This window comes from Phalangium opilio, unplaced genomic scaffold (assembly GCF_054372755.1).
Source record: "Phalangium opilio isolate 3A_F unplaced genomic scaffold, DU_Popi_V2 ptg000082l_1, whole genome shotgun sequence".
Taxonomy (NCBI): domain Eukaryota; kingdom Metazoa; phylum Arthropoda; class Arachnida; order Opiliones; family Phalangiidae; genus Phalangium; species Phalangium opilio.
In genome coordinates, this window is record NW_028324189.1 from 955,526 (window position 1) to 978,533 (window position 23,008).

At 36.8% G+C, this 23,008-nt stretch overlaps 3 protein-coding genes across 6 annotated transcripts in view; 2 read left to right on the forward strand and 1 right to left on the reverse strand.

Moving 5' to 3' along the window:
* LOC149650706 (innexin unc-9-like) overlaps nucleotides 1–23,008 on the forward strand; it is a 105,767-nt gene that overhangs the window by 53,531 nt on the left and 29,228 nt on the right. The gene's annotated exons all lie outside the window — the stretch shown is intronic.
* LOC149650705 (innexin unc-9-like) overlaps nucleotides 1–23,008 on the forward strand; it is a 99,800-nt gene that overhangs the window by 53,531 nt on the left and 23,261 nt on the right. The window lies entirely within an intron of this gene.
* Nucleotides 4,612–6,071, reverse strand: LOC149650707 (uncharacterized). 2 transcript variants are annotated; one of them, XM_089847069.1, is made up of 3 exons: nucleotides 5,937–6,071; nucleotides 5,203–5,873; nucleotides 4,612–5,109 (listed from the first exon to the last, which is right to left on the reverse strand). In XM_089847069.1, the coding sequence occupies exons 1-3, from the start codon at nucleotides 6,049–6,051 to the stop codon at nucleotides 4,828–4,830; spliced, it is 1,068 nt and encodes a 355-aa protein (XP_089703195.1). In that variant the 5' UTR covers nucleotides 6,052–6,071; the 3' UTR covers nucleotides 4,612–4,827. The 2 variants fall into 2 exon arrangements, with proteins under 2 accessions (XP_089703195.1, XP_089703194.1); XM_089847068.1 differs by having other exon boundaries at nucleotides 4,612–5,873.

Below are 23,008 nucleotides of genomic sequence, written 5' to 3' on the forward strand. Positions count from 1 at the left end.
TATATCTTTCTCAAAAATAGGTCACTTTTGAAAACAATAAACTTATATCATAATCCTTGTAGGTAAAAAAGCCATTATCAAAATACATCGTATGATTTAAGTTTAAAATGTATAGTTTGCCCTAGTTACCTATTTATATATACGCTTTTGATCTAATATGCGCAGGTAGAAGAAAAATAAAAACCGTCCCTTCTGAATTTAATTTCCATTTCAAATGAGTTTCAATTAAAATAAAATGGGCAAGGGGGTTGGTGGTTCGGTTACCGATTACGAGGAAATGGCAGGCAATGGAGAGACTAGAGAGAAGGAGAAAAAATATGTTTTTATGGGATGATCCTGGAGGATTGGACGGTACCGAACGGGGTATAGTCCCGTCGTGTCTCGTATAATTCATTTGAAATTCAATAAGCAAAACAGCTGCTTCAGACTGCTATTAGATACCAAGCTCTTTTTTTGTTCCCCTCCTTGCCCAGTTATGAAAAGTGCTTTGCCTGATATTGGCCGTGTATATTGATTTTTATAAAGAAAGGCCTATTCTTTTTGGCTTAATGACTAAAACTCCAGTCAAAACCTTTTTTTTTTTGGTTTACCGATCTAGTCGGTTACGCGTGAATTTATACTAAAAATAGCACGCTCCAATTTTAATAACCGTTATGTAGGCATGTACGTTTTTATAAAATGGGTCAAAGTAATTTTAACCGTGACGTATATACCTGGGCAGGTAGTTTGAATTTGAATATGTTTGTTTTCGCGGTAAAAAAAACGATACCGAATATCCATTTCTTTACCATCAGCTAATTGGTTTAGAAACTTTGGTTTGCGCAACAAATAGGCAAATTTCGGGATATATTTGCTGGTTTAATTAGCTGGTGGTAATGTGATTTCAGGGAGCTATGTAAAAGGAGAACAATCTGCAGTATGATGAGCTTTAAGGTCAGTTTTGTTTTCACTCCAGTAATATTACTCCGTGTAATATGCCAATTTAAAAGTAACATATTTGGATTTACTTTATTATTTATTTATTTATTTACATATTTATTTACTTTATTTTATTAAGTAAATAAATATATGAATAAAAAATAAAGTAAATAAATATGCAAATTAATAAAAAATAAAGTAAATAAATATGCAAATTAATAAAAAATAAAGTAAATAAACATGCAAATAAATAAATAATAAAGTAAATAAATATGCAAATAAATAAATAATAAAATAAATAAATAATAAAATAAATAAATATATAAATAATAAAGCAAGAAAGTAAATAGTTTCTATAATTCGATTACCACTTCTAAATAATTGGTTCTAATATTTGTTTAAATCTACAATAGAATTCACCCAAAAATCATTAATTTCGAAACAATTTAACCGAAAAAAAAAGAAATGAATAAAAAAAACCCAAAAATAAATCATTAAACTTCACTTTTAATCTTAAAACCCTTCAAAGAACGAATTGACCACAATTAAGAGCTTAAACTTTTCTCAATCAATTTTAAAAGAGAAAAACAAGGCTTAATGAAGTGGGAAGAAGATAAGCTTCGAACAGATGCTCTCCAAACAAAGATCGTTTCAACAAAAACCAAACCCAAACTCCAGGATCAGACTACAATTTATTTCTTAATAAAAAAAGTGAATGGCAAAAATTTAAGATTAGCAATTTAGCATAAAAAAGAAGATAGAAAAGTGGAAATATTCGAATCAAAGGCCTCTTTTATGGAAGGCTATTTGTTATAAGAGATAAATAAGGGAATTAGACCCAAGGATTTTTCTCAATCCCGGTTCGGAGTTTTGAATCTGAGCAGAAGAAAAAAAAGATGGATTTTATTTTTTTCTTTTTTGATATTTATGAAAAGAAAATGCGCGTAAAGAGGTTTCTTTTAAGTGTTTGTTACTGAATGCTACTTTTGGAAGCCGTTTTCAAAATGGATCAGACATTTTAACAGCCTTTATTGAAGGTTTTTTTATTATTATTATTATTTTGCTTTGCTTGAATTTTAGTTATTACCTTATCTTATTTCAAGGAATTTATTTTGGAAAAGAAAATGAGAATGTTTATTCATTCTTCTAATATTGTTTTTTGATTAAACAATTAGTTAATAACCTTTGACCCTTCTCTGGGTAAAATATAAATTATAACTGACGTGGCACATTTTTCTTACGTAAAATTATACTTTGGTTGAAGGTTCAGATATTTATAATTATTAAAGACATTTTTTCATTTCTAATAGACTAAATTTGAATAATATTAAACAACCCCTAGCTAGGTTATATAACAAATTCCCCAGTAAACTGTAAATACAAACAGATTCAAAAATACACACATAAATAGTGCTTCTTTAAATTAACTCGAAAGTGAGTTTCCCTCTCTCGCTCGCTCTATAGCTCGGAAACTTTTAATTAGAGAAACTCTAAACGCCGCCGCTCGCTCTTGTACTTGTCGAGCGGCAGTCGACCAAGTGAAACTTTTCCGAAACCCCAAAACTATTTCAAATCATTCTAATTTCAACTAGAAACGAGAGAGACGGGGGAGGGGAAGTAGTTTGGGAAGAGAGAGAGAGAGAGAGAGGAAACTTCAATTTCCTTCCCCGAAAAGTTTCGATTTTAAAGAAACGAGGTCGAGCAATAAGTTAAAACAATTTTTCTAATCTCTCTTAGCTGGAATCTGTTTAGTTATTCCATGAATATTGAAAAATGTTATAGTTTATGTAACAAAGTCTTTAATATTTAAGAAGATTTCTGAACAACGAAGTTAATTAGGCCCGAGGGGCTAGCCACTTGGCGAAAAAGTGTACAAGTGATTTCAGATTTCAAGTGATTTCAAATGACTTCAAGCGATTTCAACTGACTTCATGCGATTTCAATTGACTTCATGCGATTTCAAATGACTTCATGCGATTTCAAATGACTTCAAGCGATTTCAAATGATTTCAAGCGAGTTCAAAGATTTCCAATGATTTCAATCTGATTTCCAATGATTTCAATCTGATTTCCAATGATTTCAATCTGATTTCCAATGAATTCAATTTGATTTCAAATTAATTCAATTTGATTTCCAAAGAATTCATGTGATTTCAAAGAATTCATGTAATTTCATATGAATTCAAACTGATTTCCAATGAATTCAAACTGATTTCCAATGAATTCAAACTGATTTCCAATGAATTCAAACTGATTTCTAATGATTTCATATGAATTAATATGAATTCAATCTGATTTCCAAGGATTTCATATGAATTCAATCTAAATTTTTATGAAATGACAAGAATTGGTGAATATATAAAGTATTTGGTCTTGCTGAACTTGTTAAAAAATAAGAAATCGTCATCACAGTTGCGCGCGATTTTGCACGTGACGTAAGTCTGGATGTAGAATGCTCGTGAGGATTTTATTTTTTCAAACTAAAACAAATTTCCTCACGTGCATTCTTTCCATGATCTTACGAATTTGAGCGCGAGCATCATTTTTCCACACTAGAAACGTCACTCGTGACGATTTGTTATATTTTTCAATTAGCTACTCCTACTTTATATATTTACCTATTCTAAGGAAATCACAAGAATTCTAAGGAAATCACAAGAATTACAAGGAAATCACAAGAATTACAAGGAAATCACAAGAATTACAAGGCAATCACAAGTATTACAAGGAAATCCCAAGAATTACAAGGCAATCACAAGTATTACAAGGAAATCACAAGAATCACAAGGAAATCACAAGAATCACAAGGAAATCACAAGAATTACAAGGAAATCACAAGAATCACAAGGAAATCACAAGAATCACAAGGAAATCACAAGAATTACAAGGAAATCACAAGAATTACAAGGAAATCCCAAGAATTCTGAGGAAATCCCAAGAATTCTGAGGAAATCCCAAGAATTCTGAGGAAATCCCAAGAATTCTGAGGAAATCCCACGAATTCTAAGGAAATCCCAAGAATTCTGAGGAAATCCCAAGAATTCTGAGGAAATCCCAAGAATTCTGAGGAAATCCCAAGAATTCTGAGGAAATCCCAAGAATTCTGAGGAAATCCCAAGAATTCTGAGGAAATCCCAAGAATTCTGAGGAAATCCCAAGAATTCTGAGGAAATCCCAAGAATTCTGAGGAAATCCCAAGAATTCTGAGGAAATCCCAAGAATTCTGAGGAAATCCCAAGAATTCTGAGGAAATCCCAAGAATTCTGAGGAAATCCCAAGAATTCTGAGGAAATCCCAAGAATTCTGAGGAAATCCCAAGAATTCTGAGGAAATCCCAAGAATTCTGAGGAAATCCCAAGAATTCTGAGGAAATCCCAAGAATTCTGAGGAAATCCCAAGAATTCTGAGGAAATCCCAAGAATTCTGAGGAAATCCCAAGAATTCTGAGGAAATCCCAAGAATTCTGAGGAAATCCCAAGAATTCTGTGGAAATCCCAAGAATTCTGTGGAAATCCCAAGAATTCTGTGGAAATCCCAAGAATTCTGTGGAAATCCCAAGAATTCTGTGGAAATCCCAAGAATTCTGTGGAAATCACAAGAATTCTGAGGAAATCACAAGAATTCTGAGGAAATCACAAGAATTCCGAGGAAATCACAAGAATTCTGAGGAAATCACAAGAATTCTGAGGAAATCACAAGAATTCTGAGGAAATCACAAGAATTACAAGGAAATCACATAGGCCTATTCCAAATTAAATTAAAATTGCAAATATATAAATAATTTCGCTCGTTTAGTTGTAATCACAGCAATTTCTCTTTTATTTAATGTGCGACAGACATAGTTCAAGTATAATTATCAGCTTCTCATACATTAACTAAGCGTATTCGTTGTTTCGGTCTGGGAACTGGTTATTTTTTCGCTCGCCTTCCGAAAGATTTAGATTTTTGCGAACGGATTTTTGCTAAAATATTTAAAACCTCCTTGTTTAGAACCATGTGATTGTTGACGATATCAGGTCTGGGGATGGTGTACACATAATACTTTATATTATAAAATCCATAAACCATCATATCAACTGGATTTAGCTGCCCGTTATCATCGAAACAAAACCAATTGCACAATATCCCTACTCCTCTGGCGTTTTTTCTCGGAGGTTTTGTTGGAGCGGTACAACTGGAGTACTCCCTTTCCTTTCCTTTTCCGGTTAAATATGTAAATCCAAGAGCTAACCCAATAAGAAAACCTTGTTTTTCTTCTTGTTCGAAACATAACCATTCGCCTACTTCTATATTTTCTTTTCGCGAAATTTTGATGGTATTGGTTTCTGTTGTCTGTCTTTTTGACTCGGTAATCTTCTGAGCCACACGTTGAAGACGATCACAGCTTAATTGATTATCAGTTACTGATAACAGCCAGCAAAGGGATGTTTTGCGAACGATAACCTTTTTACCGGCTTGCGTTGTAAGGAATACGAAGCGACTGTCCTTTGGTAAGCACTCCAGATCTTCAGCACACCACTCTTTGGTATAGTCTTTTAATTGTTCACCTCCCGTTGTGAGAATAAGAGAGAGGTCCTCCCTCAAATCAACTGCGTCCCCAAGATGCGTTTCCATGTCGCTGTCGTCCTCACCCACTTCATCTTCGGAGACATCATCAAAAATGTCAATGCCTTCATTAAATTGGTTTTCAGTCTCGTTTGCATTCAGATTAATTGTTACTTTCGGCAAATGACAATTTACTTGCATTTCATTTGGTGTTGCGATAGGAATTCCTAGTTCTATAGCATCTTTTAACGCTTCGGTTTTGGCCTTAAGTACCACTACATCAATTTCCTCCCTGCTGGGCAAACGTTCAATGCTGGCCATGACTAAATCATTTTGTTTGTTTCTTGGAAACCGAACATGGTAGTTAGTTTTCATATCACTGCACTGACTCATGATGTCAGATTGGAACTCTATACGTTTTAAGCGATGTAAAATGTCTAACATACTGAAGTTTAATACTGTTGAGAACGTACTTGTCATTGAGCGAGTAGCTCTAAAGAATTTCTCGCAGGTTTGGCTGCTGAAAAGCCAAGGCAGGAAAAGTGGCTCGTTTTCCGTATCTCTTAATTTTTCAATTATTAGAATCATACCATGAGCATTTAATTCTAAGCAACTGTAAGTGTTATACGTGTTACACTAATTATCCTACGTGGGGTCCACCTATTCAATGGAACGCTGGTCGTTCACTTTGTTGAGGGGTTGGCCCCGTGATGACGTGCTAGAGGGTTGGGGTATACCGGTTCCCCTTTTTCCTTCTAGCAAAAATAACATCATCTGATAACACACATGGGCGGAGCGATTGACCCTTCACCCGAATGCCTTTTTGTTGTAAGAAAATCCTAGAAACTTGAGGTTGTCAAACTTTGAAAAGATATTTTGGAGCTTACTAGTTTTTGTCATTGTATTTGTATAAGAGTGTATTTTAAGTATATTTGAAAGAGTGTTTGTAAAACGTGGAAAAGCCCCAGTTACCACCGGGGACGAATGGAAAGCATAGAGTTTACCCATCACGGGGGAAGTTACCATCGTGGAAAGTTTCCGATTAAACAGAACTAAAAAGTAGAGAAACTTAAAAAGAAGAAAGTAGAAAAAAGAGAGATTGGGCTACGCCGAGCAACGTGAAAGACGTTCTAGTGACCTCGGGTCCGAGAGCCGAAACCTGGCTAATTTATTAGCCCTGTGCCCAAATCGGGGCCGCGAACAAGTACGACTCCGCGCGGCAAACCGTTGTTCTTTCATTGCGGTAATACTGTAACTTGCCTCGTTATTTGTGCGCGTCAGGATAATGTTTAAAATTAAACACCGCAAAGACTCGTTTCTTAAAATGATGGTGACCGCGGAATGTGCGGCTAATTAATTTGGACTAATTCGAGAGAACCTCGACGCTCATCTACAGAACAACGATCCTGACGAATATTGGACAACCCCATGGCTCATCTTCCAAATCAGTATCGTACCCACCTTGGTGGTTTATTTTTATGACTTTATGGTTTCTGGTTATTACCACAATATTAAGTTAAACCTGTTATACTATTAATCTACAATGTTATGTAACTATTTGATTTAATGCATGATCGCTGGGTTTATTCCCATAATATTAATTTATATTGTTATTTCAATATTTAATTTAATACATGATCACTGGGTTTATTCCCATAGCTAATTATATTTTTACTTGGCCAAGGTTTAGTTATCTTCCATGGAAGCTTTAGGTATTGTAGGTATTTTAGTTAAGAATTAGGTAACAATTAATGTTTTAGTATTATCAGTGTATAGATTATGATTAGTTTAAGATTAAACTAAACTGCTTTGACAACCTCATTATCGACTTTTCAATTATACCCCTAGACATATTCTCATTATAACGTACCAATCGCTCACCCCAATAGTGAAAGTGATGCGAGATACCCGGCTTACTACTAATTACTAGTAAAAAGCGTGACATACGTAATAAAGTTGTCTTTTAAAGTGTATTCGGGATGCTCCATAATCCAAGAACGCCAAACTCGAAGGAAAAAAACCACATACCATATATCAAAGATGCGTTCCACAGCGGTAATTTCTTTGTCCAGGAATGCATTAAGCGACTTTCTCATAAGGACTAGATATTGGACGGTACCTTGACTCTCTGGAACATCTTTCAATAAGGTTATCACTTTGGGGGCACATGTTTTCTCGACGGCTCGAAAATTCATTTTGTCTTTGGGCTCGAGATCTGAATTCGAAAATCCGTGTTGATCCTTGGAGCATGTTTTTAGGAGAATTTTTAGGTGTGTCATAGAAACTAAATGCTTCCCGCAAGGCAAAACCGAAGAGGATTTGAGAAATCTAGTGCGCAGCTTAGTTCCTACATGCACTGTATCTTGGATGCTTATCAAGTCTGGGTTACAATTTACTTGAAACCAACCTCTTGTGCCACAATTTTCTTTTGATGGTAATTCGCTCAAAAACCGCATACTCTTAAGAAGGCGACTATCACCATCAGAAGAGACTCCTAAAATCTCTACACCCATTTCTTTGGCATTACTCATTAGGGTTTTCCATCTGGAGACCACTTGATCTGCGTAAAATTTGTTGTCTGTCCCATATATTGCAAGGCAAAAAGAAGGAGCTCCATCACTTAGTGGTTGTGCCATGATCACATACGCTAATGATGATGCTGAATTATTGAATATGTGACTTTCTATTTGCTTTGCGGATTCAGCTGGAAACGTCATTAAATTGGGAAAACCAGTTTCGCGATTTGTTGATGGTACTAGGCCAATTATTTGATTTGTCTTTGCATCATACTCCACGCGGCCGGTGATTCTAGTAGCATCTTCACTCACCCAAATCTTCAAAGGCAGTTTCTTTTCGACCAAAAACGCCTTTAGTTCTACCATTCTTAATTTACCCTCTACAATTTCTGGGCCTTTATCTCGAAGACATCTATGAATTGTGGTTAGAGAAGGTAAAGGTAAATTCGCTTGTATAGTTTCATAAAGAAGTCGACCACCTATCAGAAATAGATAAGTTGAGAAAAGCTTTAAGGGGTCATCGTAACGATAGCCAGGGATTCCTTTTCTGCTATTTTCCTTAGCAGTGGTCATTAGTCCTGAGAGCCAAGTGCTTGAATTAATGTTCGGGTCTTTCAATGTTGAAACGTTGCCCGAGGTGTTACCACGAATTTTTCTGTTCAAGCAGTCATTAAGATACTGGTTTTTCTTTAACAACTGTTGAACATCATTTAACACTGAGAAGTGATGCAGAATTGAAGGCTGATTCGGTATTGTTTCATTCAGATGACGTTTCCTCCTCTCAGAACGACTGTTCACTGCTTGTCTGAAGAAAGGGTTAAGGACCTCATCTTCTACTTCAATGGCATGGTCGGTCCCTATTCCATGACATTGTTCCCTTCCCCCGAAGGCCTTGAGGTCGTTACTTTGGGTCGTTTAGCGCTTGACTCACCATTTTCATTGTCACCACAGCAGTTAGTAACTGTATCTTGACGGTCTTCCTTTCCGTCTTTGATTTCTGTGCAACTAGGCTCAGTGTCTTTCGAGGAAGCCAGTGAAAAGTGATTTTTGATAGAATTTTTATCCACATCGTTGTTTTTTGGCTTACGGGCATGAACATCTCTAATATGTCTTGAGTAATTCGATGTAATCCAGCGCCTTGATCCAGTTTTTGAAGTTGCAGTAATAATTCTTGTGGTTTTGTCGCAAACAGGACATATAACTTTTCCACTAAACTCATTAGGTCCCATTTCAACGACCGACACCGTAAAGTTAGAGAATCTTTCTTTATTCTCATTGTCATTTCTAAATCCCGTTTCCACCGATGACAAAAGTAATTTTGTCACTTTCTTTTGTTCTTCTTCAATATTATCCGTGGTTTTTTCATGGCCTTCCGGGACTTTCATGACTCTTTTGCCCGAGCTTCTTTCTTTCATTAAGTTCTTTCGTTGAGCAGGTTCGCAAAAATCACCAAACCTTGTAAAATAATCATATGGTTTGGATATCAGGTATTCTTTTATTCCTTCTACCAGTCTTTTATGTCCTGGTAAAATCCGAAACATGTCCGGCTTTTTCGAATAAATCCCATAGTAATGTTCAAGATTAGCATTTGTGTCAAGCACATGCTTCATTTCTTCTTGGGCGAACCTTTCCATCTCTACTAAATCTTCTGTTGTTAAACTGCGAAGAGAGATGGGATTATCAAACCCCATCATCTTGAGTAAGTTCTTTAGATACAAAGGTATTTCAATCCCCAAATCCTTCCGGATAATATACCAGAAATTATCGTGCGAAACCTGAAATCGCGTAAATCGATTTTGAAATGATTTTTATCGATATTAACGTAACAGGGATGTAAAATAATGATTAGTGAATTATCTTAACTGAAACTACATTTTGTATTTAAAGGGAAGTACGATCCGTCATGTAGGGGCGGAGCCTATATAAGCTTCCCTTCTATTAAATTGATGAAAGCCCCTACATAACGGATTGTACTTTTATTTAGAATACGTCGCTATTAAAGCGATAGTAGCGCCTTAAGGGAATGTCTATCGGTTATGTAGGGGTAGCTTCTCTTCCTTTATCAACTCAATGGACGGAAAGCTACTATAGCCTAGACAAAAGGCCAAATATTTGAATCGCTGCTTAAAGGTTTTTTCAGATGTTTACTCGGTTTACTTTGGTATACCGGGCTAAAACTATTTCACGGGAGACACCGTTGAAATTGCCAAACGACTTGCTAAAGCCCAAAATATACGCTGGCAAAATCATTGGCAATTTAATCAAAATCAAATCTGTACTTACGTCAGTTGTCGTTTGGTTTTCCTCAGAAGAGTTATTAGAGGCACTCATTTTCAAACGCGATGCATTCAATTGTATAAATTATAAAAGTTTAAATATAAAACCAATAATTTCCTATTAAAGTCAGGCGAAATCAATGTTAAAACCGAGGTTAAAACTGATGTATTGTTGGCTCGTTCACTTTCACCCACGCGTGGAAATTTGGCTCTGCGCTAGCTAGCCTGGTAAATCACGGAAAATCACCACTAGGCCGCACTAGGCGCGGAACCGAGCGCGGAATTTTCCCACGGCCTGAGTCAGAGCGCGGAATTTTCCCACGACCTGAGTAATGCAAACATCTTGAATATACTTCGGAATAGACCAATTTGAATATTATTGTGTATAGAGAAACATGGACGTTGGGGTAATATTTGAATTTACCTATAGGATTAACACTAATTCACAATGATTTAACCAATATAGACCAAGATTTCAAGAATTCACAATGATTTCACTAAGAATTCACAATGATTTCACTATGAATTCACTATGATTTCAAGTATTCAATTTGAATTCAAAATAATTTCCAGGCTTCATATTAATTTCGAAATGATTTCAAGACTGCGTTTTGATTTCGAAATGATTTCAAGATTGCGTTTTGATTTCGAAATGATTTCAAGACGATTTCTAGAATTCATTATGATTTCACTACGATTTCAATATGATTATACTACGATTTCAATATGATTTCACTACGAATTCAAGAATTCACTTTGATTTCAAAATGATTTCAAGAATTCAGTTTGATTTCAAAATGATTTCAAGAATTCACTTTTATTTCAAAATGATTTCAAGATTTTATTTTGATTTCAAAATGATTTCATGTCGAGTGTACACTTGATTTCACGAGTGGCTAGCCCCTCGATTAGGCCTAACTGAGAAACAGATGCCGTTAGGGTTTACACTTTCTCTACTGTCGTCTGATCAAAAGTTAGTGAACTTTATTGAACAGTCATATTCTAAATAGACACAGTTTCAATTTATTTTATGTGCCCTAGCGGATTTAGTTTTAAAATTTTTATTTTCGTTTGGCAGCGTCGAGATGGCGCTTTTTCTTTACCCATAGCTCACTCGATCATGCTTTACTGACGCACGATAGAGTGAGCTATGCACACATGAAAACTTTTATTATTTTATTTGACAGTATTTGACATTTTGAATCCGGTTATTTTATTAATAAAAATTCTTGACTTAAAAATCACCATATACACGACTCGTTTTGAGCCGTCTGCTTTTGCGTCTGAACTGAGAAATGAACTTACCAACGCGACCGAAACGAAATTAGCAAAATTTTACTAAAGTCTTTGAAAATGGGCCTTTAAAGCTTTTATAATATTTAGCATTAAAGAGATCATAGGTATACCATCTCTGGAATATAAATAAAACTGCAACAAAATATTCTGGAGGAAATTGAAAAACACGCTGTTATATTTGTTTCAGAGCAAATTCGCATCCCCTTAGTTTTAAGCCCTCAAAACGGGACTTGGCTAGCTGAATGAATCGAGTTTTCATTTATGAACTAAAAGCAATTAAATTAAGAGGAAAATGGGGTAGAGAGGTGTTAAGTGCGCGCCTTGTCCCTTCCTTCATCCCTCCCTACCCTTTAGCCGATAAATATTCTGATGTCTTCTTTTTAAAAACGAGCTCCGCGAGACACTCAGGGTTTTACTTTGAAAAGACCAGAGGAAGAGTTTAATTAAAAGTAGCTTGGGGTCCCATTCAACTAACTATACGGGGCTGAATATGAAATAGTGGCATGCAGGACCAAGCTCTTCTCTCTCCGGTACCCGTAGAGAAATGAGGTCTTCAACTAAACCAATGGGGTGCTGTTACATACGTTAAGAGTGTTTCCGTATTAACGTCGTCGTCGAGTCTTAAGGGCTAGCTAGCTAGCTGTTTTGACTAGCTAATGCTTGCCCATTAACTAAGGAAGATTTATATATACTTGGCCTGATATTTTTAATTTTTATGGAAAAAGGGTTGAGCTTATATAATTCCATCATGACGTCAACCTGGTATTTTTATTGCCTTACGCGAAACTATTTCAAAATAACAATAAGAAATAGGCTAAATTTACGACGCGCCATAATTTTTCAGATTAGACCAGTTGACGTCACTATGAGCTGTTTTTATATTAGACCAGTTGACGTCACTATGAGCTGTTTTCAGATTAGATAAGTTAACTTCACTATGAGCTGTTTTCTGATTAGATAAGTTAACTTCATAATGTGCTGTTTTCAGATTAGATAAGTTAACTTCACTATGAGCTGTTTTCAGATTAGATAAGTTAGCTTCACTATGAGCTGTTTTCAGATTAGGTAAGTTACCTTCACAATGTGCTGTTTTCAGATTAGATAAGTTAACTTCACTATGAGCTGTTTTCAGATTAGATAAGTTAACGTAACTATGAGCTGTTTTCAGATTAGATAAGTTAACGTAACTATGAGCTGTTTTCATAGATTTTTCTATTAAAGAAGGAGTTAAGATTCACACCGCCATAGTGGTGGTCTGAATGCAATATGGGAAAAAATAAACCCACCAACATGGCTGCCAAAACCCCTTATGTGGGGGTGACATACTTCTCACACGCACTGAAGCTCTCTATATGCAAAACAAGACTTAATACTCTAATAACAAATTAAGGGTTTGGCGCTTATTTAAAGCTAGTTCTAGAGTATTTTTCCTTTTAATATTTCTGTCGTGACGTCAAAAGCTACTGCGCGTGACTCGATTACGCGATTAAGAGACGGAAAATGAGGAAATGTTATACCCAACATGCACGAGCCAACCCTTCCCCTTTCTCCAGAGAGAGAGAGAGAGAGAGAGAGAGAGAGAGAGAGAGAGAGAGAGAGAGAGAGAGAGAGAGAGAGAGAGAGAGAGAGAGAGAGAGAGAGAGAGAGAAGCAAATAATATTTATAACCTAGTCGGAATACGACGGTTTGAATTCTTATTAGCCCCCCCCCCCCATGTTAGCCCTATTCCTTTACATTACGCTTAGTTTGGGCACAGGAAGTCGATTAAACAGAAGTGATTAATTAAACTTATTTAGAAGTAACTATGACAAAATTACATCAACAATTTTTATCAAATTATTCCAAAATTTAAGCTAGAAATTTTAACTTAGTATTTGTAAATTCACTTCTCTATGAATACTTCGAAAAGAAAGTTTTCATGGTACTACTAACTTCGAATTAACCTATTTCTGTATTCAATTCCGATTTTTGGTCCAAAATGATCACCGTACCGGAAATACAAGTATTAATATACCATAAGAATGTATAATAATTTTTTATTCATTTTTGGTGTAATTAGTCATTCTTTTAATGGTTTTAAATTTAATCTGGTCGTGCATTGTTTGTTTATACGTAGGCGTTGAAATTCCGGCATATAGAGAAATTATTAATGCACGGGACGACGGTCTGGCTGCATTGCAGTCGCAACTGGGTCACTTAAAAGAGCATTTTGCTAACTTCCCGCGTCCGGACAGTTGCCGCCCTTTTTTTCGGGGGGTGGGGACAGTTAGGACAATACCTTCGGACCCAGTCATTTCGCGATCAAGCGTCGGACGGTCGGGACCATGTCTTTTATCCGTCCGTTAACACTCTTTTGGAACTGGACGGGACCCGACGGCGATATGTATCCACCAGGCTCGCAATTGTAGGTATTTTCTTTCCAATTTTACCTTTTATAAGCTTTAGAAACAAACCGGAAAAAAACGTGTAGCGCCCTAGACCTTTTGCACTTTACAATTTCGTTAAAAGTTCAAAGTTCACATAATTTGATCAAGTTTAGCCTAATTTTAAAATTAAATTTAAAAAGCACGTGTGATTTTTTTTTGGCGCGCCAAAACTACAAAGCACGTGTGATTTACTATTTTTTTCGCGGAAAAATTACGAAGCACGTGTAATTTTTTCTCGCGCCAAAATTACGAAGCACGTGCAATTTTTTCACGCGCCAAACTTGAAAAAGTTTCGTCTAGGGACGCTGCACGTTTTTCGGTTAATTTCTTAAAACTCTCACGCGTTGGATATTTAACGAATTCATAATAGAAGACAAACGGTAACTGTTTAAATATAGAGCCAGCCATATCTCTCTTAAATTATAATGCGAAATATATATTGATAGATGACCATTGCATATCCTTTAATACCTCCTCCATGCTTTCCGGAATTCGAGTATTATATAATATTATTCGGGCACGCTAGGTAGCAATTGCTCTCCTCCTCTATATATATATATTTAATTTTAATTTGCTAAACGTCATATAATAACTTTTCTCGCCCTCTTATATTTATTACCAAGTCAAGGCTTTAAATATTTATTCGCTATTGTCGGCTTTTCGCCAAATCTATAGGTCATTATCTCACTCTTGACCACCCACCCCCCTTCCGTTTCTCGTTGAAAATTAATTTAGACTTTGCGAAATATTCAAGCGGAATGTTGGAATGACTATATACGCGGCTCGGTTTTTAAAACTAAAAGTCCGAATGATATATTGATAAAAACGCGTACAATGACGTAAAGGAGAAATCCAATGAAATTGTTTCCTTTGAATTTAATATTAAGTTTAAGAACCAACCATTTAGTTTTATTTATAACTGTGACTAAGACTGGGCCTTTAAGAGGAAAGGAGCAGTGAGCTCCGCGCGCATTAGCGAAGAGCTGGTTCGTTTTGGTAAATTATGTCTGCCCGTTCCTTTTGGCTAAATGGGATGAATAACCCGTCCAGGATCTATTTGATTTCTTTTCTCTTATTCTTGGTCGTCTTTTCTTTCTTTTCGTTTCGTTTTCTCTTTTGCCTCGTGCACTTCTGCTCGAGTGGGTCGCGTGATTTCCTTCCACGATCCCAGTCTTAGATAAAGATCTAGAAAGAGCTCGCTAGACGAAAATACCTCCACCCTTCTACGGCTCAGCTGTATTCTTACACTCCATGGAGTAATTATACTCTTTGCACCCTGGATATGTCTTAGCATTTTATTATAACTACGAAAGTCAAAAGAATTATCCGAATGTTATTTATATTGTCCGTGAACTGAAGCATGTCTAAAAACTGACCTATTTCTTTTAGGCCTAACATCAAAATATTTACTCTATTCCTTAGCGTAAACAAATCACGGTCGGTCTCTCGCGTCTATAACATTTTATTCCGTACATTTAACAATGTCCAAAGAGTCCTTCATTTCTATAACGAAATGGCTGCAGCTGACCATTCGTATGACCCTCACTCGCGGCAGTTTGCCATCTAAAGTTTCTTTAAAGCTTAAGAGGTAGCTAGCTGCTTACTGTCCAAAATGACCATCGCGTAACCTCGGATAGTCTTCAATCGAAGCCACCAGAGAACAGATGGCCAAGTGTAAATGTACACCAATATGTTTAGTGACTTTAGTTGTCTAGAGACACTTCCAAACACGGTCGACGTTTTTTTTTATTCTCGACCTCTTTCTCGTCGTCTCTCAAACCCAAGGAAAATCGAAGTCCGTACAGTCAAGGCCTAGGATCATTTTTCAGCTTTGAGGAATAAAAGGAAGAGAGCTTTACTAACCTTGGAAAAACTAACTGGTCGCGTTGCTTTGCCCAAAAATACGACTTCATTTTTGAGTTGTTTCAAACAGTGAGCAAGTATGAGAAGGAGAATCGAGGAGAACGAATTCTCCGTTTGCTCCCCCCCCCCTTTCAAAACCGAAAGCTCGGTATCAGAGTTCGGCACATGCGTAATCGGCGCAACAAAGAGGAGGATACAGTTAACCACGCCTCTAACCGTCTTTTCGTATTTACTCTTTTTGACGTCTGGCTCCTTGTCTGTGCGCCGAGGTAGGTGCGCGTGAGAGCGATTTCTAGCTGTACCGTTGTTATTACCTTCTCCCTTCCCTCTTTGCAATCTCCTTCTTATACACGCTCACTAACAATGGGAAAGTATGCTCTTTCGTCTATCAGACGCGGAAACATCCTTTCTGACGAAGATACTGACCAATGGTGCTTACTACTTTAACATCCGTTCAAGTTATTTCCTCCAAAGTATATTGCTCGAGCTAGAGACGTAAGGACACAACAAAACGCCGATATTCTAAAAGAACCGATACTAGAAGAGAGAGCTAGGATGACTTCTTTTTAAGCTGCTCTAGCCTTCAGTCCCTTAGGAAGAATCTGAGCAATGTGGGTGCAGCGGGTATAGTGGATGGTGGTGGGGGGGGGGGGGTATTTTCAGGAAGAGTGCTCGAGGAATGGGATGGGGGGAAGAGGTTTAGGTGCTTTGAAAATAAAGGCATCGGGTCGTTGAGCATAAAGAGCGATCGGCCAGATAGCTTTCTTCAAATGGTCGCTTTTGTTTTATACTCCCTAAGAGTCTGCTAACTGGAATGGGTACCATTCTAGTTGACTTCCATTGCCCGCGTTCACGATGGGTTAAGGGAGAGGGTTGCCAGTTTTTATGCCTCTTAAGGAAAGCTACTCTTTACGAACTACGAATAATTAGATGCAAACTTTATGGGTAATCCCTCTAAATTGTTTTTAAAGTGATAGTATTTGAAGGTACGATATATTTGAAATAGATACGAAGATCATCATTGATATAAATCAAAGTTTATACGGATTTTCTATAGAATATAATGAACAAGTTTACGAAATTTTATTCAGATCGGATGTAAAATATTGCAGTTATCGCTTCTGAAAGGTTTTGTTGATTTTCCATTGATCGAAATTGCTAAACATTGTTTTATTTTTATTTTACACCGCCATTTTTAAAGATGGTTGCTGCTGATCAACAATAACAACTACGCGCAAAATTTTATAAAGAAATAGTATTTTTGTAACGGTTAAGCCTTCCCTTTAAAATGCCTCATTGTGATGATTTTAAAAGAGATTTTTGTCCTTTCTCCGCCGTATTTGCCTAATGATCCTTCGAGGCCTGTTCATTTTCTAGCCTTTATTTATTCAACCCTTTTTATATAGAAAGGGAAAAATCAACGCCCCTATCTACTTAAAAGCTTTACTACCGAAATTGAAATAAAAAGAAATCACGGAGATTGCTCAAACGAATTTAAAACTAAACCATACCATAAAGTTACGGTTAGAGAGACTTTATTTTAAAAATGAGTGCACTTTATTGACTTTTAAATATTGTAGGCCTATACGTGACCATTTATGAATACTACTGACCTTGAATTGATAAACTGGTTATTATCTCTTAAGGAAAAACAATTCTCTGACGTCAGAGATTTATCTAACTATAGTGAGGTCACTTTTCTCCCCATTGGGATGAAACTCGCGCGCAGTTTATTAAGTTAGTCAGCACCCATAGTCCTACAATAGTCATTTCTCTAACTCAAGTAACCCTTTTTCACCAGCAACTATAAACTCTACTTCTTCCATTGTTTTCCATCCCCAAGGCCAAAACCATAATATAGATTTTTCCCTTGGAAGCTATCCCTTCCGTTCCTATAACCCTTTTATTTCCTCCCAAAAACGATAGTTCATCCCAATAGTAAACTTAGAGGATCTCGAAGCGATCTTTAATTCGATCCCTGATTTAAGCGATGTTGTAATTTCGCGTTGAGATTGTCTGTAAAATGGCCGACTGTTTTCTCCCATCCGAATGCTTGGTCACTGATAAAGGTTGACAAACGGTTGGCTGTCACCTACCGCTTCTCATTCTATATCAAAAATGATCCAGAACGGAAGGGGAACAAAATCTCTACTCTCTCTCTCTTCCTCAGTTTTCTCTCTAGATATCAACGGTTAACGCAATCTATTTTTTTAACCGAGCATCCTCTAGCACGCTCCCTTCAGTTCACCCCAACAGAAATAGTCCAAAAAGTTTTGATTACCCGTCACTTTTATGTGGGCGTGGCGTTCAAGTGCAAGTCCCACGCTGACTTACCGTTCGTTTCATTAGCCCATAACCCTAAAAATCTTTTGATTCGCTGAGGTTGGATAAATTTAAAAATTTGGGTAGATTTCTAAATTTAAATATATATACACCCATGTAATGCGGTCGAACATCTTTACAGGAGCTCATAGGAAATACATTACGCTGTTTACCCCTGGTAGTTGGCTTCTCGTAAAAAATACAAAATAATTTGTTGTTAACTTAACAGTTTTTCAAATGAATTCAATAATATTAAGTAAACAGGTTCCCTATATCCTATAGACGGGCTTTATGGTAAGCTTTTGGAGTTATATTTGCCGCCATCTTTTAAAATGGCGACTAAAAAACTAATAAAAATATCCCAACGGGCAAAGCCAGGTGCTTTTGCTAATAGTATATTTATAAATGGAATAACATGGATTTAAATTAAATCATTAGTTCCACATCCCAAAAACGAAGCGTTTCATGATGCCAATCCTTTAAGGTTTGGCTAATCCACTATTCCGCGCAGGGTGAGGACTCCTTTTTCTGTTCTATTTGCTCGCGGCGAACGGTCCATCGGATGTACAAATTAAGTGAAACATCGAGGAAGTCAGGGTTTCCTTTTCGGAAGTGATACGGATTCCATTTCCCTCGAAACTTAATAAGTTTCGATAAGAGCGCTCGCTAGCAGAGACTCTAGCGGCCCCGAGAATATGAGCGAAAAACCCGAGCTCCAGTCAGAATCGAAGAGAGAAAGAGAGAGAGGTGGCAAATTAATTTCTTATCGTGTCGCCTTTTTCGCGCTGACGTTAACCTTTTCTAATGCTTCCCTATATACCCTTCCGACGACGCTTCACTTTTAATCCTCATCTAAGCTTCTGTAGAGGTGACGACCGTCGGTGTTGCAAAGGTTATAGATTTCTCTCTCTATAATATACACCACCGGATGCTATGGAAAAGATTAACGCCGTGATAATAAATAATCAATTCATTTTTATTTATAGACAATGCGTTTAATTAAATATCCTGTCCGTAATATTTATTTATAGTATAAATGAATTAATATATATCGAGGGTCAATAATTACATTGTGGGCGTTACCTATTTAAAAGTTTACACGTGTATCAAAATTTTTAATGCTTTTAAGAAAACGTGAATAAGTTATTTTTGGCGCGAGAAAACTCGCACGTGCTTTCAACTTAAGCTTAGGCCTAATTCGTAGACCTTTTTGTGAACTTTAACCTTGTTTTAACTTAACGAAATTAAAGTGCTACTTGATTTTTGGTCAATTTGATAAACGTTTGGTTTGTAGGCCTACGCGGTAAAGTTCGAGAAAGCTTTTCCGGGGGTTTCCTCAAATAACGTAACATAATGCGAGTATTCCACCTGGAATTTTTTATTCCCAAAATAGGAAGTGACACGCGAGGTACACCTAACTTTAATGTAGTTTCATGCAAGGTTAAGTAACTAAGCTACAGTAACTCCGCAGTTCTCGTACCCTTGGTCATAAAATAGTTTGGTATCGATTTCAGGTCAAAGTTACTTTCCTAAAGCGAGCCGCCAACCCTTTCGGCTTTCCCCAATCCGATATAAACCAACCGCATTGCTTTTTGCCTTCCCACCTCCTCTCCACCACCGAACTCGCAGCTCCAAGCACACTTATAACTTGTATTATTTACGTATTTTCTTAGTAACGACTGTTTTTGTAAGAATCTCGAAGCAACGCCGGAGTTCATATATTATGTATGAGTGACGTCACTATATCGGCTTTATTTTTTCTTATTATGCTGGGATCCGTTCTTCTCCTACAGTCACGGACCAAAGAGCATAAATTGAAAGGAGTAGAATGTATCCCCAAAAAATTTGCATATTTGGAGTATGGCCTAATTAAACCAAACTTCACCTATCATAGTCTAACCTAACCTAACACAATCACAATGGTCTTACTCCCAGTTTTACAAGTCCAGAAACCTTTTCTCTCTCTCTGCCATTTTGCGAGATATTTCCATCTGTTAGTTTAGTACGAAAAGATGTCCCAGTATTTATGTCATGAACTCAGTCCTTGAGCGCATTTAGCTCCAATTAATGAAACAGTGGTTTGTTTTAACGTATGGTGCCTTAATCTGATTAGCAGTCACTGTTAACTCCTTTCCTTTAGTCTCGGTGTATTCTCCACGACCCAAAAGTCCTCTTAACATTTTAACTCCCCTTCTTTTTTTGGTGGGTTTCGGGTCGTCAAACTTCTGCGCATAATCCCTTTAACATAGAAACGCGGAAAGTTACCATGCATGCAGGGAGCTAGGGAAAGAGCTTTGTTCGAGCAATTTCCTTAATCGAATCAGTGCATTTTTAGGTATGCTATTAAACATACAATAGCGTGCCTTGAAATGACTTCTTTTATCGAATTTTCCAGCTAAAGCGTCGCTTTTCATGTACCTTAAAACCTGACGGGACTCTTTAGTTACGCTCATATTAAGCGTTGGTATTGCTTTGTTTCAGTCGAATGCTGTTTTCGCTGTTTCGGTGCTAAGTTTTAATATCTCTGAAATCTAAATCCGCTCTCTAACGTTTAGCCCCTTCCTAACTTGGTAGACTTCGTAAAGTACTTAGATATAAAAGGTTAAGTAAAATTTGTCGCGCGTTAGGCTTCGTGTAATTTGAGAAGTTACTTGAGTCAGACTCAGTCTCGTTTTCGTCGCCGTTCGGATTATCCAAGTATAATCCGGTATTAAACGAAATTCGTTTCGTTCTTCGCATCAGACAAGGATCATCGAAGAGTCATCCTTGTTGTACCACCACCTGCAGCAGCGGGACACCCATTCTTTTTCAAAAACGCCAGTAGTAACTGCCAAGGTACCGTATCCTTTACTGTACTTTAATTGGGGACATTTTGAGTGAGGGTTTAAGGGACCTGGGTGGGCTTAATTCAATTAGTTTGATAGAATGGGACGCCCTTATTGACCACTCCTACTTCCTAAATCATCCCCTACATTTTCCAATAATCTATTTTTTGCGGGGGGCTGCCTTGTAACGAATTTTGGTTAATTACGATTATGCTTACTGCACTGAACGCTACGAGATAGTTGATTTAATTATCAATTAATGATATTAGCAATTGTAGGCTACCAATAAAACGTGCGGACTGCATAGGACACGTGCTAAGGTCGTAGGTTAATTTAAATATGTCTTTTGTTTATTGTTTAGCACTCGTTTCGGTATATGGTTATCTCTTAAGTATTTAATTTGCAAAAAAGGGCAAGTTTTCACACTTAGGAACGAGCATTGATTTAACAATTAGTCGCCTGTACCTAATTATATGACGAGAGAACAACCTTAATCTCTTATTATTATTATATATTGTAGCCTCGATTAGATAATAGTGTCTAGTTAACAATATTTCCTCGTATTTCACGCTTTTTTGGGTTTTTGACGCCCTCTTTTCTTGATCGTACGCTCGTTTCTCCATGTACGGTATACAGGGTATAGAGGTATGAAAGATTTCGCGATTGGTTAGCCGTTAGGTGCAAGCCAAAGTAACCCAACAAACAAAAGTACGATACTTAATAATTGCCCTAATCAGAACGGGATAGCAGAAGAAGGATGACACTCTGTATCCCCTCACACGTTTTGTTTGCTCCCCGCTCATCAAACTTCAGATGGGTAACTATCGTACCTTTGGGTGAATTCTGTAACTGTTTGGTATTTACTAAATCCCCAGAAATCGACCCGCAAACCTCGCCTTGGGAAATAGTTCTAGACATACTTATTCTTGTTATGGTACTCGCGGCCCTGAAGTAACGGGGGTACGTGGGCTCCCAAAAGTCGTTCAAATTAATTTCCCCTCGTGTCACTTTTGTTCTTCCTGATCGTTTATTTTTAGCCCGAAACCTCCCTTGTGTTTTTATATCAATGTAATATCCCCGAGGCAGAAAAATCCCACCTTCTACCCCTTCTACTGCTGCCCTTTGTTTTTGGGCTCCTTATCTTTTACCATATCAGAAGAGGGTACCAAGCGAGACTAGTTTTCGCCTTTCGCGGATCAACCGCGTTACAGTTTTTTGGAATTAACCCTGATATAATATCTCGGTCGGTTTTGGCTAAAATATTATTATGTCACTCAACACCGAGGATAATGGTTTTATACTTTTATATTTGGGGACATGATGTGATACGTATGGATTCTGAATTATAGTATTTGAGCTGCTTGGTTTGTTCTATCTCGTAATATAATAATTGTACGCTATTTTCGTTGTAATTTGAGTTTTAAGTAATTTCGCTATTCGTTGATATGAACTTTCTCTCATAATTTAATTTCAGCCATACCACTAACTTTAGAAAAGTACTATTGACCCTTTTAAGCTAAAAACAAATTAGGGGCGAACCATTTCCTTTAATTCAACAACACTAAAACTAGTCGATGCCGAGGGACCATTCACTTAGCGTAAACGGTATCTCCTTTGACTACTAAAACGATTACTCGCAAGTCTACCTTTAACAGTGCTAAAATAATTACTTATCGTTGTATACCTAGTGGTTAGCTCCTCGGTCAATGGTCACTCTTGTTAAATTTATCGTGACCAATTTAATTACGTTTCCAGAGTTTAATAATAGTTAGAAAACTGTATATTAATTCAAACAGAAAGTAAAATAATCTTTTTTGAGTTTAGCTCCATGGACATAATTTAAACTTAAAACTCACGGAAACATTAAACTTTCCTATAGGTCTATAATGGTTATTTATTTAACTTAGTTGAATATAATTAAACAAAGAAGTGTTGTAGTGAATGTTCTCGGCCTTACGTTGGTTCGTTGGTTCTTAGTGTAGTACTACTTTTTTCTTCTGACCGATTTTTTTTTCTTCCAA